At 35.0% G+C, this 15081-nt stretch overlaps 2 protein-coding genes across 2 annotated transcripts; one reads left to right on the plus strand and one right to left on the minus strand.

Annotated features, from left to right (window-relative positions):
- Positions 1 to 4141: 4141 nt before the first annotated feature.
- LOC112000351 (nematode resistance protein-like HSPRO2) lies at positions 4142 to 5954 on the minus strand. Its single transcript, XM_024032466.2, has one exon. It carries the CDS (start codon positions 5843 to 5845, stop codon positions 4409 to 4411), a length of 1437 nt encoding a protein of 478 aa, XP_023888234.2. The 5' UTR covers positions 5846 to 5954; the 3' UTR covers positions 4142 to 4408.
- Positions 5955 to 7698: 1744 nt separating this feature from the next.
- On the plus strand, positions 7699 to 12056 carry LOC112041057 (E3 ubiquitin-protein ligase RSL1; the record flags this gene model as incomplete). The annotated part of the gene is made up of 3 exons (XM_065775117.1): positions 7699 to 8005; positions 8155 to 8596; positions 11948 to 12056. Coding segments are annotated over exons 1-3 (858 nt in total), but the record flags the coding sequence as incomplete, so codon positions are not given.
- Positions 12057 to 15081: the final 3025 nt, after the last annotated feature.

The raw sequence follows: 15081 nt of genomic DNA on the forward strand, positions 1-15081 counted from the left end.
TTATTATTACTATTTATTAGAAAATATCTTAGATCATAATCCAGTAATCTTCAACTAGCCTCTAAGCACATGCAACACATGCTCAGAGGCTCTTCTATTTTTTTGGTGTTAATAATTTGAATCCATTATAATTTGGAATTACTACATTTTTTAATCATAAAATACCTAGAGGTGGGATGAGTGTTATGTATTTGTGGATGAAATATTTTTTTCATTACACCCCTAGATATTTTATGATTAGAAAATGTAGTAATTCCAAATTATAATGGATTCAAATTATTAATATTTACCCAAAAAATAAAAGATCCTCACGTGCGTGCTCAAATGTTAGTTATTAATAAATAAAAATGTGATGTTAGTGGGGATCCAAATTAGTACTGGTAAGAATTTGTTACATCAATAATTTGTAAAAATGTTGTAAAATAGTTTGTAGTGTAGCATTACTCTTTTTTTTTTTAACTTTTTTTTTAAAATTTTATTTATCTACTCTTTCTTAGGGTTGGGGTATTGGACTATTGAAGGAGCAATGTTAGGACTACAAAGAATCACACAGCTTTTGCCACAACTCGCCACATAGTGAGTTATGAGTGGTGGAAGTGTAGACCCACATGGACCCCCCACTTTTTCTTTACCACAAAAATTGTGTAATTGGTCGTGGTCCTAGAATTTTTCCTATTGAAGTGCCCAATATGAAAAAATTTCTTGACTCTTTATAGGTCGAAGAAAGTAAGAAAGCACAGAACGTAATTATTGAGACCAAAATAAGTGCATATTCGTTTTATAGTGAAAACCATATGAGGTCTTAATATTGAGGCCCAAACATAATTGCACCATGTTGTGCCTGTCGTATATCCAGTCCAACAAGTATAGCCTGGGAGATTTACTGAAAAAAAGTTTGGGGGGGGGAGGGGGGGGGCGGCGGCGCGCGTTGGGGCGGCGCGGGGGCAGAGAAATACTTGATGCAAAACTGCAGAAGAGGCAAAATCTACAGAGAGTGTACCACAAAATACGTGCCCCTCTTTATAGTACACGAGTGTTTGTGTTGCCATTAGTTTCATAGGCGAATAGTGCATGATGCATGAACCACAGGCCTCTATTCGCAGAAAAAAGTTCATGAACATGGCCTGCAAATAACACAAGACTAATTTGAGAGCCCAAAGGCCCCAAAGATCTACACTAGACGTGAGGCCTATTTTGATATCCAATCCTATAAAGAATTGGGCCCTAATAACAGTTCCATTTTTATTTCATTCTTTAAATATTTGATATTTTTATTTTATGAATTTTAGATTATGGAAGAGAATCGCTACATTTACAATATTTTTATAATCAATCATAAGTGGTAAATTATTACTGGTTCTAATTTGAATCTACAATTTAAATTATTTTTTTGCCTACCTATAACAACATATCACTTAAAATTTGTTGTCCAAAATCAAAATATTGTGGACATAATGCTTAGTTAGTCAGATAGTCACCTTCTAATAGCCCCCTTTTTTCCTCCTAGTAATTAGAATAAAAGTGAATTTTACCATGATGCTTGTCGCGTGCCTTTGGACATACATATTCAATTTAGTAATGATTTTCATCTACTTCACATTTAATTGTCAACTACCAAGTTGGCAATTTGAATGAGTGACTATGCCAACGCAAATTTGAAAAAAAGGTCATACATATCTGATTTCCTCTTAAATACGTTGCACCACTTAAATGTAATTAGATATGGAATAACAATATATAAATGAGAAATGCTAATGAGTGCCCTTAGGGCACTCATTAATATTCCATTTAAAGAAAATTTTTATAGGAAATAAAAGAAAAAAGTAATTCATATCTTGATAGTTTTTTTCATTTCCCATAAAAGTGGTATCAAAACTTTCTTAAAATTGATTATTAATGAGTGCCCTAAGGGTAGTCGTTAGCATGACCCTATATAAATATATCTCTACCCTGAGACAAGTGATTGATGGGTAATAATCCCAAGGGGTGTGGCGTATTGGTCAGGCGAACTCTAGGATGAGCAATAAAACTCTAATGTCTTGGGTTCGAGCAGTTATATGTGCGTTCACTCCTTTGGGGCCATCAAACCGGGGGAATTTAATTGCCTCTTAAATTACCCGAGATGCATTAGCGAGAAACTCCTTTTCGAGGGTCTGTGCGCTCCAAGATTAGTCAAGACAAAGTCCTAACACCTAGTGCCAATAAAAAAAAAAAAAAAAAAGTGATTGATGGGTAATTATCGGTGAAAACATAATTATTTAGCTTTGTTTGGTCTTCTTTGGTCCGTCCTCCCAAGATCAAAAGTTTCATATAGTTTACCCACTAGACTAAAATCATTTGATAGGAAAATCTCAAACTCTTTTTTCTCATGCATGTTGTATTCCGATGCAGCAGAATCATGCAACCATTTTCTATGGGAATGTTACTTTGCTCAAGCCGTTTGGCATCAGGCTTCTTTCTGGAATTCATTTAGTTTTTCTTTGCATATTCAGTTAGTTAAAATTATAGACGCTGCCATTCATAAATTACAATCTCCTGAATTTGAAATTTTATGTGTGGCCTGTTGGATGATATGGAATTGCCGCAACAAATAGATCTTTGAAAACAAATCTTCTAGTTTTGTTGGTCTATGGTCTAGAGCTTCTACTTACACTACGAAATTCATGGAGGTTAACAAGATTAACATTGTTTTGACTGGGCCTACTGTTGCTAAATGGTCACCACCCTCTTCAGATACATCCTTTAAAATGAATATTGCTGTATCTCAATCCTAATCTTCTTCTTCTGTTGGGCTGGGTTTAATCATTCCCAATTCAAAGGGTGAAGTTATGATGGTCTTGTGTGAAGTGTGAACATGAGGAAAGAACTACATGCTCTATGGACAACAACTTCGGTATTGGGTATTGCTCTTCTGTTTTGTCAAAATAACAGTTTGTCAAATATCATTGTGGAATGTAACTTTGCTGAATTGGTAGATCTCTTGTACTCGGATAGGATTTGTTCTTTGGAAGTGACTTGGATTTTGGAGGATATTAAGCTAATTTATGAACAAATATTTACTATATTTTTTGTTACGTTCCTTTGAGATGTAATCGTGTTGCTCTAGTTCTTTTTAGTGTTGCAAAATAAAATAAGAAGACTATTATTCATTAAAAGAATGCCTCATATTTCTATTTGTTTAGACTAATCTATTGGGAAAGTTTGTTAAAGTAAGTCTTCCTCTCAAAATAGCAAATGGTGGGCAGTGATAGATGATGTGGTTTCCTAGGTTTCAAACCTACTTTAATGAGAACTTTTGTTCATTTTAAACGGATCTTAAATTTCATTTTAAGCTAGAATCACGGCACTTATCCTTTATTTCTTTTGTTTCAAATGCGTCTTTTTTAAAGCCAATGTCTCCCGAATGTCTCCCTTAATCCAAACATATACTTTAAGAGTATGACAAGGATAGTTGAAAATTTTTGCACTCTGCAATGTGTAACTTATCTCAAAGGAATTAGAAACCCTGTTTTGAGCATTCGCTCTCTCAATAAACTAACCAAAAAAGCATTGCGATTCAATGCATAACTATTCTCCAAGCTTTCCAATAATTTTCTAATGGAGCACAACTTTAAAAAAAAAGGAACAATGTAGCGTACACTCCTGCATAAGATAGGCTGTCACCAAATTGAGGACTTTGTAATCCATCATGTCCTATTAATGTAGCTCTTGTTTTGGCATTAATAGATATCAAACATTATTGAATATCTTCATTGGTGTATGAAGTCCTCTCCTCCTTTACAAACCAAGTTATTTTCTTTACAAATCAAGTTATTATTATAGAAAATGCCTCGTGGTTCCTTTTGAGAATATCTCATGTTCCCATACAAACCAGGTTATTATAAAAAATGTCTCATAATCTCAAAATGTTGGTAACAAGTTTCAAATTTAAATTTAAGTTTAAAATTTCATGAGTATTGTGAGAAGCCACCTTTTGGAGTTTACGCCCTCTAACTTGTTGGTTTTTAATTGTTTTGAGTTTCTCATGCATATCCATTGTGCCGAGAGTTTGTGGTAATTGACACTTCTTATCTGTCTTCAAATTTCTCCTGTCCCAATTGAAGGGAAAAAAAAACCTTAGTAAGAGAGAGAGAGATAGATGTTTTCGAAAAAATCTCCATTCATCAAGCACCATTAAAAACAATATAGGACCAGAAAAATTTTACAAGATCAAAGGAAAAACTAGTGGTACAAATACTGGCCAAAAAAAGCTAATGGTACAATAATAGAAATTCAGAATGTATAATAATACAAAGAATAATTAAATTTTCAATTTCCATGTGTAAAACCCAAAACTAATTAGGTTTCCCTATAAGAGTAAAATACGAGTCAATCGAGTCGTTGACTCTCACGTCAAATCCAGTACGATTCACCGAGTCCTCCGAGTTGATCTTTCCAAGCCAGAAGCACCGTGTTCATGGTTCCAAAAATCCCCCAAAAACGTCTTCGCCGCATCCAAACTCGGAAAGTAAGTAGGCTCGAGGAAGATCCGACTCAGCGAGTCACACAAGTCGGAGCTCACCACAACTCGGTTCGCGTTAGCCTCCAAGCTCCCCATTACAACCACAAGCAATTGCTTGTACGCGAAGTAGAACCTTTTCATTGCTGACTCGATCGATTGCAAAGCTTGAAGAAGATAAACCTTCTCGAACTCTCTCTTCTCGCTGTAAAGCTTCATAGCCGATTCTTGAACCCTAGGTCCGCCTTTTGGGTCCACTTCAACGCCTAGTATGTACGGCACTTTGTGCTTCAGATCCTTGCATTGCTGCGTGATCTCCACCAACGCTTTCGATCTGAAACAAAACGGTTGCGTTTCGTTGATCGAGTTAACGTTGAGTTGGTTCTTGAGTCGGAGAAAATCGTCCGGGTCCATTAACACGTGAAGATCTTCGATCTCGGAGAGAAGCTTCCAGATCCGCTCGATCAAATAACAATCACTCGCGGCTTTTTCGAATTTCTGAGCTTCGACTCGCTCAGTGACTCGCTTCAACATCTGTTGAGTCACGTAGATCCACGACTCGAGGATTTGAAGCGTGGTGTACACCGTCTGATTCTCGTAGTTCTGGATCTGATCGTACGGACTCCTTTTCAAGCGGTGAAGCTCGCTGGGCTTGCAAACGGCGTCGTATTCTAGGTTCGGCTTTCCATCTAGGTTCGGCTCTCCCAAGCCTAGAGTGTACGGACACCTCCTCATCTCGCACTCGATGGAATACAATATCTTCTCAGCGATGTCTTCGGATTTGTGCCACGTGGCGAGACGAGGGAGCCAGCTGGTCTCGCTCGTACGGCTCACCACGGTGGCTTCCGCTTCGCCTGGAAGCTTCCACACCTCAGCGTAGCTCCCATCGCGAACCAACACGCCGTTAGATGATCTCAAATCGACGATCGGAGCCTTGCCACGTGTCTCGCTGTCTTCCTCTTCGTCTTCGCAGAGATTCGCTATGAGCTGTATCTGACTCGTCGTGAGCGACTCAAGCCTCCGCTTCCACTCGCGACGGTTCGCGTACGGTCTCGGGTCGGACAAAACCGTGGAAACGAACCGGAACGAAATCTCTAAAGCTTGCAAGGCCGGTTTGAGCACAGACTCGTTTTTCCAACTCGGGAAATCCTTGGAGCTCCACAACTTTCGGAGCTCCGGTAAGCGAAGATAGTTCTCGTAAGCTGAACAAGAAGTATCGGAAGCAGCCGATATTTCGGCGGCACGATAGGTAAACGGAACCGAAAGTTGGAACTTATTAGAGAATTTTGGAGATTTGTTAGGCATGTCGGGTGAGACGATCTTTGCTTTCCAATCTAGATCAACCATTTTCTTTGTAAGTGAGAAATTGGAATGAGAGGAAAAGGAAATATATAAATCGGTAATTTTGGAATTTTGTATTTCTGAGTTTGTTTCAATTTGAAAAAGGAGGAGCCTCACAAGGGTATTTATAGGAGGCTGAGAGATATTTGAGTAAGAAAAGGCGTGTGGAATAAGAGATTAGCATGGAATTTGAAAGCCGCGGTAGTGCGGAAATTTTTAAAAAATAAAAAATTCATTTCTTATTTTTTTAAATTTCAAAATTTTATTCTAAAAAAATATAATAATAATCACGAGTCAATACACATCTAAATTTACACTCATTTTCATGTCAATAAGAGCATTCGCATCAGTGTGTTTATTTTACACATCCATTTTTACACTAAAAACTTACTTTTTCTATTTTACACATTCACTTTTACAAAACACCCACATCAATTCATTTATTTTACAAGATATTTCAATAAAATATTCATTACACTCTATTTTTTTATTATTTCTTTTTACCTACCTGCCTTAAATACCCGCGCCCTCTCTCTCTCTCTCTCTTTCATTTTCTGGTTTCTTTCACGCTCTCACTCTCTCTCTCTTTACACCCATCTCTCTGGTCTTCTCTTCCAAATCATCCGCCACAGCTCCGACCACCAAACGCCACCGATCTACCACCCTCCACCACCGAAGCTCCGCATCAACGATCTCCACAGTCTCGCATCACCGATCCACCACCAAATCACAAAACCCATCCGCCACAGCTCCAACCACCAAACGCCACCGATCCACCACCAAAGCTCCACCACCGAAGCTCCACATAACCGATCTCCACAGCCACATCACCGATCCACCACCAGATCACAAAACCCATCCACCACAGCTCCGACCACTAAACGCCATCGATCCACCACCAAATCTCCACCACCGAAGCTTCGCATCACCGATCTCCACAGCCGCATCACCGATCCACCACCAAATCACAAAACCCATCCGCCACAGCTCCGATCCGCATCGCCGATCTCCGATCTCCGTGTTTGTGTATCTCTGTGTTTTTTTTTTTTTAAGCAAGTGTATCTCTGTTGATTTGTCTGGATGTGTTTGTGTGTGGATGTGGTTGTGTGCATCTTAGGAAAAAGAGGAAGATGAGATACTGAGTTTGTTGAGTCGGAGAGGAGAGAGAAAAAAACGAGCGAACGGAAATAATTAAATTATTCTTTATACGAGCTACAGTAACCGTGTATATTTACACGGTTACTGTAGCTCGTGTAAAGAAATACACATTTTTATACAATTTTAGAAGAGTTGATGGAGTGCATTTTTGAGCAAAAATGTGTAAAAACTGAGGTTTACATGATTTTAAACACACTAATGTGAATGCTTTAACCGGATGAAACTTCATTATTAGGTTTATTAGAGCATTCACACCAGTGTATGTAAAATCATGTAAAATAGAAAAAGAAGCTGTTTTTACACATTTTGCCTCAAAACTACACTACATCAGTCCTTCTAAAAATGTCTAAAATCGTGTATATCTATACACGAGCTACAGTAACCGTGTAAATTTACACGGTTACTGTAGCTCGTGTATAGATTAGTTTATTAATTTCTTTCGCTCCTTTTTTTTCTCTCTCTTCTCCAGGCTCAACAACCTCAGTAACTTCACCACTTCTCATCTTCTTCTTTTTCCTCAGATACACACAAACACACTCACACACAAACACATCCACACACAGCTCCGATCAACACAGATTCACTTGCTCAAAAAAAAAAAAAAACACGAGATACACAAACACACCCACACACAAGCAAACCCACACGGACAAACAACAAAGATACTGATCGAGCTTGACTGGAACGATTGGAGCTCGTTGATGGAGCAGAGCGTAGATCGGAGATGTGGCGTTTGGTGGATCGGTGATGCGGAGCTGTGGAGAATCGGTGATGCGGAGCTTCGGTGGTGGAGATTTGGTGGTGGATCGGTGGTGTTTGGTGGATCGGAGCTGTGGCGGATGGGTTTTGTGATTTGGTGGTGGATCGGTGATGCGGGGCTGTGGAGATCGGTGATGCGGAGCTTCGGTGGTGGAGATTTGGTGGTGGATCGGTGGCGTTTGGTGGTCGGAGCTGTGGCGGATGGGTTTTGTGATTTGTGGTGGATCGGTGATGCGGGGCTTGGAGATCGTTGATGCGGAGCTTCGTGGTGGAGATTTGGTGGTGCAGCGGTGGCGTTTGGTGGTCGGAGCTGTGGCAGATGATTTGGAAGAGAAGACCAGAGAGATGGGTGTAGAGAGAGAGAGAGAGAGGAGAGCGTAAAAGAAATCAAAAATNAGCCAAATACGTCGAAACCCAGATTGACAACAAGGTGGCCAACATTAAATGTCCTAGTTTGTATTGCACGCAATTGTTGGACTCTCTCTTTTGCAGGAGAATCATCTCAAAACCACTATTTGATAAGTGGTGTGATATTCTTTTCGAGTCGGCTGTTCTTAAGGTTGAAGAAAAATGCTATTGCCCGGACCCTCAATGCTCGACTTTGGTACTTAACGAGTGCAAAATTGTGACAAAATCTGAGTGTCCTGTGTGCAAGAAGGAGTTCTGTTTTCAGTGCAAGACTCGATGGCATGCCGGGTATCGATGCAACGAGAGTGGACAGTTGAGAGATGAGAATGATGTTCTGCTTGGAAGGCTTATTGAAGAGAAGAAATGGAGTAGATGCCCCAATTGTGGTCATGCTGTTGAACGTGTTGATGGTTGCAACGACGTCATTTGCAGGTATTTTAACATACATTGTTGGATTTTCTCATCAACCATGATATATAAACATGAAACCATTTTTCGAAGGTTATATAGACATGGGTATTTATACCAAATCCTTATTTAATTTAGTCTGCGTTTTTTAGAAGAATTTAATCTGCCTTTATAAAATTGTGACCACGAGTATTAGATTTAAATATTACTTTTGAAAGATTGAATTTTGATTTAAGGTAAAAAATAAAATAAAAAATGTAGTATCCCTTAAGTTAAAATAGTGAAAATATAATTCTTTGGATCCTTTTAATAATTTCTCTATTATTTACATTGTCACATCATGTATCTCATCCCTGTTGAAACAACTAAATATGAACCTAGTTTCTTTGATAACATTTGTACTAGAAACTTAGTCGCAGGAATCTTAAATTTTGATTCATTAGCAATATATAGTTCACTCTTTCTTTTTATTTCCATGTTTTCCAGTGAATACGTCAAAATAAATTGTTTGTTGCTTGAACCATAGAAAGTATGGGATTCTATTAAATTCCATTTACAGGAAATCTTAAATCAAACCATAATGATTAGAGTGACATACCAAAACCAAAAGTCCCTTAGGACCAGGTTGACGAGGGACATGCATAGAATTGGTGTTGGTCTACAATCTACATTGTGGTGGAATGGCAACCAGGGCTGGTGTTATGTCCGTAAGAATATGTTGGCACATCATTAACTCTTGTAATACTTCGAATCTTTGTAAGTCTTGGTTTAGTATTGAAAATATGTCAAAGAGCAAGACAAGTCAAGATTTAAGTTGTGAAAGACTCAAGAAAGTTAGAAACTAGACAGGCACTATACTGCATTTTGACACAAGCTCAATCTATCAAGTTTTACTAAACTCAACAGCTCGAACCTGCTTGATCGAGATTCATGTAGAACAGATCCTAAGGTGTTTTCTATCAAACTTTTGACCAAGGGTTTTGTGGATTACAAGATAAATATAAAAGCAACTCTAGAGAAAGTTTTTCAAGACTTTATGAGAGCCATGTTTCTGTTCACATTTATGATTTTTTCCAAACTCTCTTAAAACATCAACCAAAGATATATTTTCATACTAAAGATGTGGTGATGATTAAGTGAAGTTGCTGCAATCAATCTACATCCAAGTTGTTGGTTAAACCTTCGGGAGGTTTCTTGGAGTTGTGAGCGGATGTTCACATGCAATAAATCTAAAATAGAAGAGTCTGTGGGGATGAAACTATATGTGGTTACATTCATAATTTATACTTAGATAGTGATAGATTTAGGGTTAAGTCTTTTGTATTCTAGTAGTTTTTTTTTTTAGAAGAATTCTATTAGATTTGTTTACCTTGGGATTGTAAGGTTAAATCCCTATATGTTTTTAATGTGAAACAATTTTTTTCACTAGTTTTCTTGGGTCATTATTTAGTTATCCCAATGTGGTCCATGTTATGTGATGTTTACCAAACTTGAAACATAATTTGGTTAATTACCTATATTTGGATTAAATTGGTTAATCAAATCACAGTCGAGCCCTAAAACCCTAACAGCTGGTGTTTGTGAGCCACACATCTTACAGGCCCTGCAGGTCCTTCACTTATTTTCAATAGCTAGGGCCAAGGCTATCCATTAATTTACTTAGCGCACGCCCATATTCTAATTCTTCTTTTGGACAACATCAAATTATATCATCGCACCACATTGTCATTCATTATATAAGTACAATTTAAATAAAATATTAAGCATAGTGAGTCAAATTAACATTGACCTTTAGGCGAACATAATCTTACACATTAGTTTTTTTTTTTTTTTTTTTTGTTTTGGGGGAGGGGGGGGGGATCTAACACATTAGTTATTCATATACTCGCCAAATCTGAAATAATTCCCTTTTTTGAGGCAGACAGACTTTTAAGTGTTTATAAGCAATTGGATTAATATACGACAAGCAGTTCATTATTTAGAACCTTATTCACATTTTGTAAACGAGGAACCCATCTATAAATTACATTCAAATTTCAATAAGTTTATGACAATATATTTTTTGGAAATTTTTCTGTAGTTCAGAGTACAAATATTGTATTATCTCTTCTCACATAAATAATGGATTTCATTATAAATTATCAATATTCAATATTATATATATATATATAAAGCAAAGGCTCCATGTTAAAGAGTATAAGGTGTGCCCATGGGCACATTCCTTGAAGTTCTCTTTATTTAGGATTCTAAATCAACACAAGTTTGCATTTATCAAGTATTATTCATTAAATTAGACAATAGAGTAAATGCTTATATTAATTATCTATAGTGTGCATTAATTATTTATACCAAATGAATTTATATGATGATTTTTATAACCATATATAAGAGATAATTTTAGTTGAAATAATAATAATAAATTTAGAATATGACATTCTTACTCATGTTTAGTTGCGCTTTGATTGCAATTGACACAAAAGCCATAAAAATTAAATATTTGTAAATTCACTAAAATAAATCTTAGTCCTTTAAATTTCCTAACTCCTTTCAGTCACATGTAATATATATATGTGTGTGTGTGCGCGCGCGCACGCGAAATAGAATAAATATATTTATTTTGTTATAGCATAATGAAATTTTAATATTTTTCTCAAAAAAAATAATAATATAATTTTTCTACGATTTATATGAGAAATAATAATTGAAAGATATATGCATTTTTTTAGTAGGCATGAAACATGCATATCTATATTAACCATTATATCATGTAATTTTTAATTTGTGAAACACACACACACACACAGATATATATATATATATATATAGTGCGATTTCTATTTTGTCTATAAACTAACTATTATTATAATTTTTTTATAAGGAAGTTTAAAAAAAAAAAAATTATACATCGATAGTTGGGGGATGAATCATGAATGTCTCTATTGGAAATTGAGGCCACCAATAAGTTATCTCTATTAANTACAAAATTATTAGTAAATTTATTGAAGTATTGTAGAAAACTAATAATAAGTTACACCGCACACCTTCTAAAAAAAAAAAAAAGTTACACCGCACATCGTGCAAGAATTTAGCTAGTTTAATTAATAAGAGCTACTATTCTTGTGAGAAAATGAAATACCAATAATGACTCTGAATTCTAAGCTACTTGATAATTACTCGCACTTTGTGAAGGACACCACCTCATATTACTCTTGCTTCATTGACCACTCCCTTGACTTTTATGTTCTTATAAACCTGAGGTTTGAAATTTTCTTTTTCTTTTTTTCCCTTTTTTTCCCATCTTTTACAGATAAGTAAACATAACATGTTTTACTATAGAGTTGATCTCATTCTTGACATGATTGGTTTTCAATGCAGATGTCAAACTCGTTTTTGCCATAAGTGTGGACAAAAGTCTCATTTTGGCCAATGTGGAGACAAGGAACTTGATGACAATCTTTGCAATAACATACTTCAATACATATTGGTTGTATTGACCATGATATCCGTTTATGTGTTCATCAAAAATAATTTATTTCTTATAATGCAATAATTACAATGAGAGATGAGAGATTTAAACTAATTTATATTCTAATTATGGGAGATTTGTGCTAATTTATATTCTAACTATTGACTTATTTTGAAATATTTTATAAGAAATTGTCTTAATGCTTCTTCTTCTTTTGTGGATAATTCAATAGTTCGGGAGGAGATATTTGAACTATTGACGTTTTTATTGGAAACACTAGGATTGGTACTAATTAAGTTACAAGCCTCTTGGCAATATAACAATATAATTTTGGTTTTTAATTTTTTTGTATATATCGGGTTGAAGTTATTGGCAAATAAAATTTAAAATGCTTGATGTTGTTTTGTAATTCTAAAATATTTTAAGTTTTTTTCTCCTTAACTTTAAACCAATTGGTGTTAGGGAAATCAAGATTTCATCTTGCCAAAGTATAAACAAAAATTTTTAACATTTAAGAACAAGAAATATAATAAGAATCTATACTAAATTAAGATATCAAAAAATGTGCGTCTATTCAATATTAATTAGCTATAAATAAAAGAAAATCAGAAATTTTTTTTTTAATACACGCCAATTCAATAAAATAGAAGTCAACGATATTTTGAATTCCAAAAATTATATATGATTTATTTTATAATATATTGCATTGAAATTTTCCTTTCAATATATATCATTGATTTTGTAATCGTCTTCTTCAAGACCTAGTTTTTACAAGATTCATGACTAGAAAAGTGTAAAACATTGTAGTTGGTTTTTTCATCATATGCAAACCAAATAAAAAACATATTTACTATCATCTTATATCTCCATTATTCTTCTAACTAAAAAATAATAGTGTTTCTAAGTAAATAATTAAAAAAGAAAAAAAAAAACTCAAACACAAATAGAAGTTCAAAACTATTCAAAACTCAATCGCTTAGCAATATATTCCATAAATATGTCCAATTTATTACAAACTAAATAAAATAAAGCGTCCAAACAGGTCGTTCAGTACACAACAACAAAACAACATCCAAGTCCCAAATCTTCAACTTTTTAACTTGAAAATTGAAATCCCAAACAGGTCATTCAGTAGCCAAACACAACTTTTTCTTTTTTGCTATTAGTTCTAATTTAAATTTACAACTTAAATTAGTTTTTTGTCCACTCGTAATAACCAATAACAAATTGTCACTTAAAATTTGTTATGAAAGTGTTGTGAAAATATTATGGACATAACATTTCTCTAACCAAAATACCAAAGTGGCCAAACACCTTGTCATTAATTTGGGGGGAGACATATCAAGTAGTAATGTGAGTTTTAACAAAACCAAATAAATTAATACCGGTAATGACCATATATTTCAAAAATATTAATACCGGTAACAATTAGGAATTTGTATAAAATGTTTTTTTTTTTTTTTGGTGAGGGATCATCAACTATAAGAATGAGTTAGACAATTGTTTTATTTTTTAAACCCCCTTTGTCTTCACTTGGTTCCGTTTCTAATTGGTGTTGCCTTCTAAACAGAGTCAACAGACACACGTTGCCCAATAATTTTCAGGTTTTTTTTTTTTTTTTTTAGAGTCGGAATTTTTTAAGTTATGACTACTTTTTGGGAATACAAACTAGCATGGAAACTATGGTTGTCAGCACAAATGAACTAAACTAATAGGACTTCAAAAGTACAAAGATACAACCAAGAAAAGAGGAACAGAACACCAAAACCACAATTTATTGATGTTTCGAGTCAGAATACAAGATCGCATAAGTAGAGAAGAAATTAAATTACAATACTCCTAAATTAAGTTACAAAACTACTCCTAGATAATTCATGTGAGATGAAGTGCACTTACAAATATGAAAGTATCTTCCGTTGATCATTTAGTAGGTGAGGCCATTTTTTTTTCCAAAATTTGATCGACTTTTTTTTTTTTTTTGGCAAAAGAGTATTGCCATATGTTTCTAGGACCTCTAAATATGCACATGTTAATTTTCCTATGAAAACGTCACCATCTTAAACCGTAGTAGGCAGGGGCATTTCCATCCAAAATTTAACCAACTTTTTTATTTTTATTTTTTCCACAAAAGAGCATTGCTATTTCATATATGTTTTTAGGACCTTTAAATATGCTATGTGCAAGTTTTCGAGCACAAACATCAACCATTATTTTAGACAAAAATCTTAACTCGTAGTAGGTGGGGGCATTTTCATCCAAAATTTGACCAACTTTTTTCGCAAAATAGAATTGTCATATGTTTCTTGGACCTCTAAAAATGCTTTGTGCAAGTTTCCGGGGGAAAATGTTGACCTTTTATTTTGGATTAAAATCTTAATCTGTTGTAGGCAGGGGCATTTTTGTTTGAAATGTTACCAACCTTTTTTTTTTTTTTTTTTTGCAAAAGAGCATTGTCATAGGTTTCTAGGACATCTAAAATTGCTATGTGCAAGTTTTCAAGTAAAAACATCAACTATTTATTTTGGACAAAAATCTTAACCCATACTAGGTGAGGACATCTTCGTCATAAATTTGACCAATTTTTTTTTCCGCAAAATAGCATTATCATTTGTTTCTAGGACTTCTAAATATGCTATGTGCAAGTTTTAGGGCGAAAACGTTGACCTTTAATTTCAGACAAAAATCTTAATCCATCATAGGTGGGGGCATTTTCATACAAGATTTGATAGACATTTTTTCACAAGAGAGCATTGCCATATGTTTCTAGGACCTCTAAATATGCTCTGAGCAAGTTCTCAAGCGAAAACATTGATCTATTATTTCAGACGAAAATCTTAACCTGCAGTAGATGACTGAATTTTCGTTTAAAATTTGAAAACTTTTTTCCCACAAAAAATAGTATTGCCATATGTTTCTAGTACCTCTAAATATGCTATGTGCTAATTTTTGAGTGACAAAGTCGACCTTTCATTTCAGACAAAAAGATTAATCCATAGTAAAGGGCATTTTGGTTTGAAATCCTCCCCAACCCCCCCCCCCCCCC

This window comes from Quercus suber, unplaced genomic scaffold (genome assembly GCF_002906115.3).
Source record: "Quercus suber isolate HL8 unplaced genomic scaffold, Cork oak 2.0 scaffold_105, whole genome shotgun sequence".
Classification (NCBI taxonomy): domain Eukaryota; kingdom Viridiplantae; phylum Streptophyta; class Magnoliopsida; order Fagales; family Fagaceae; genus Quercus; species Quercus suber.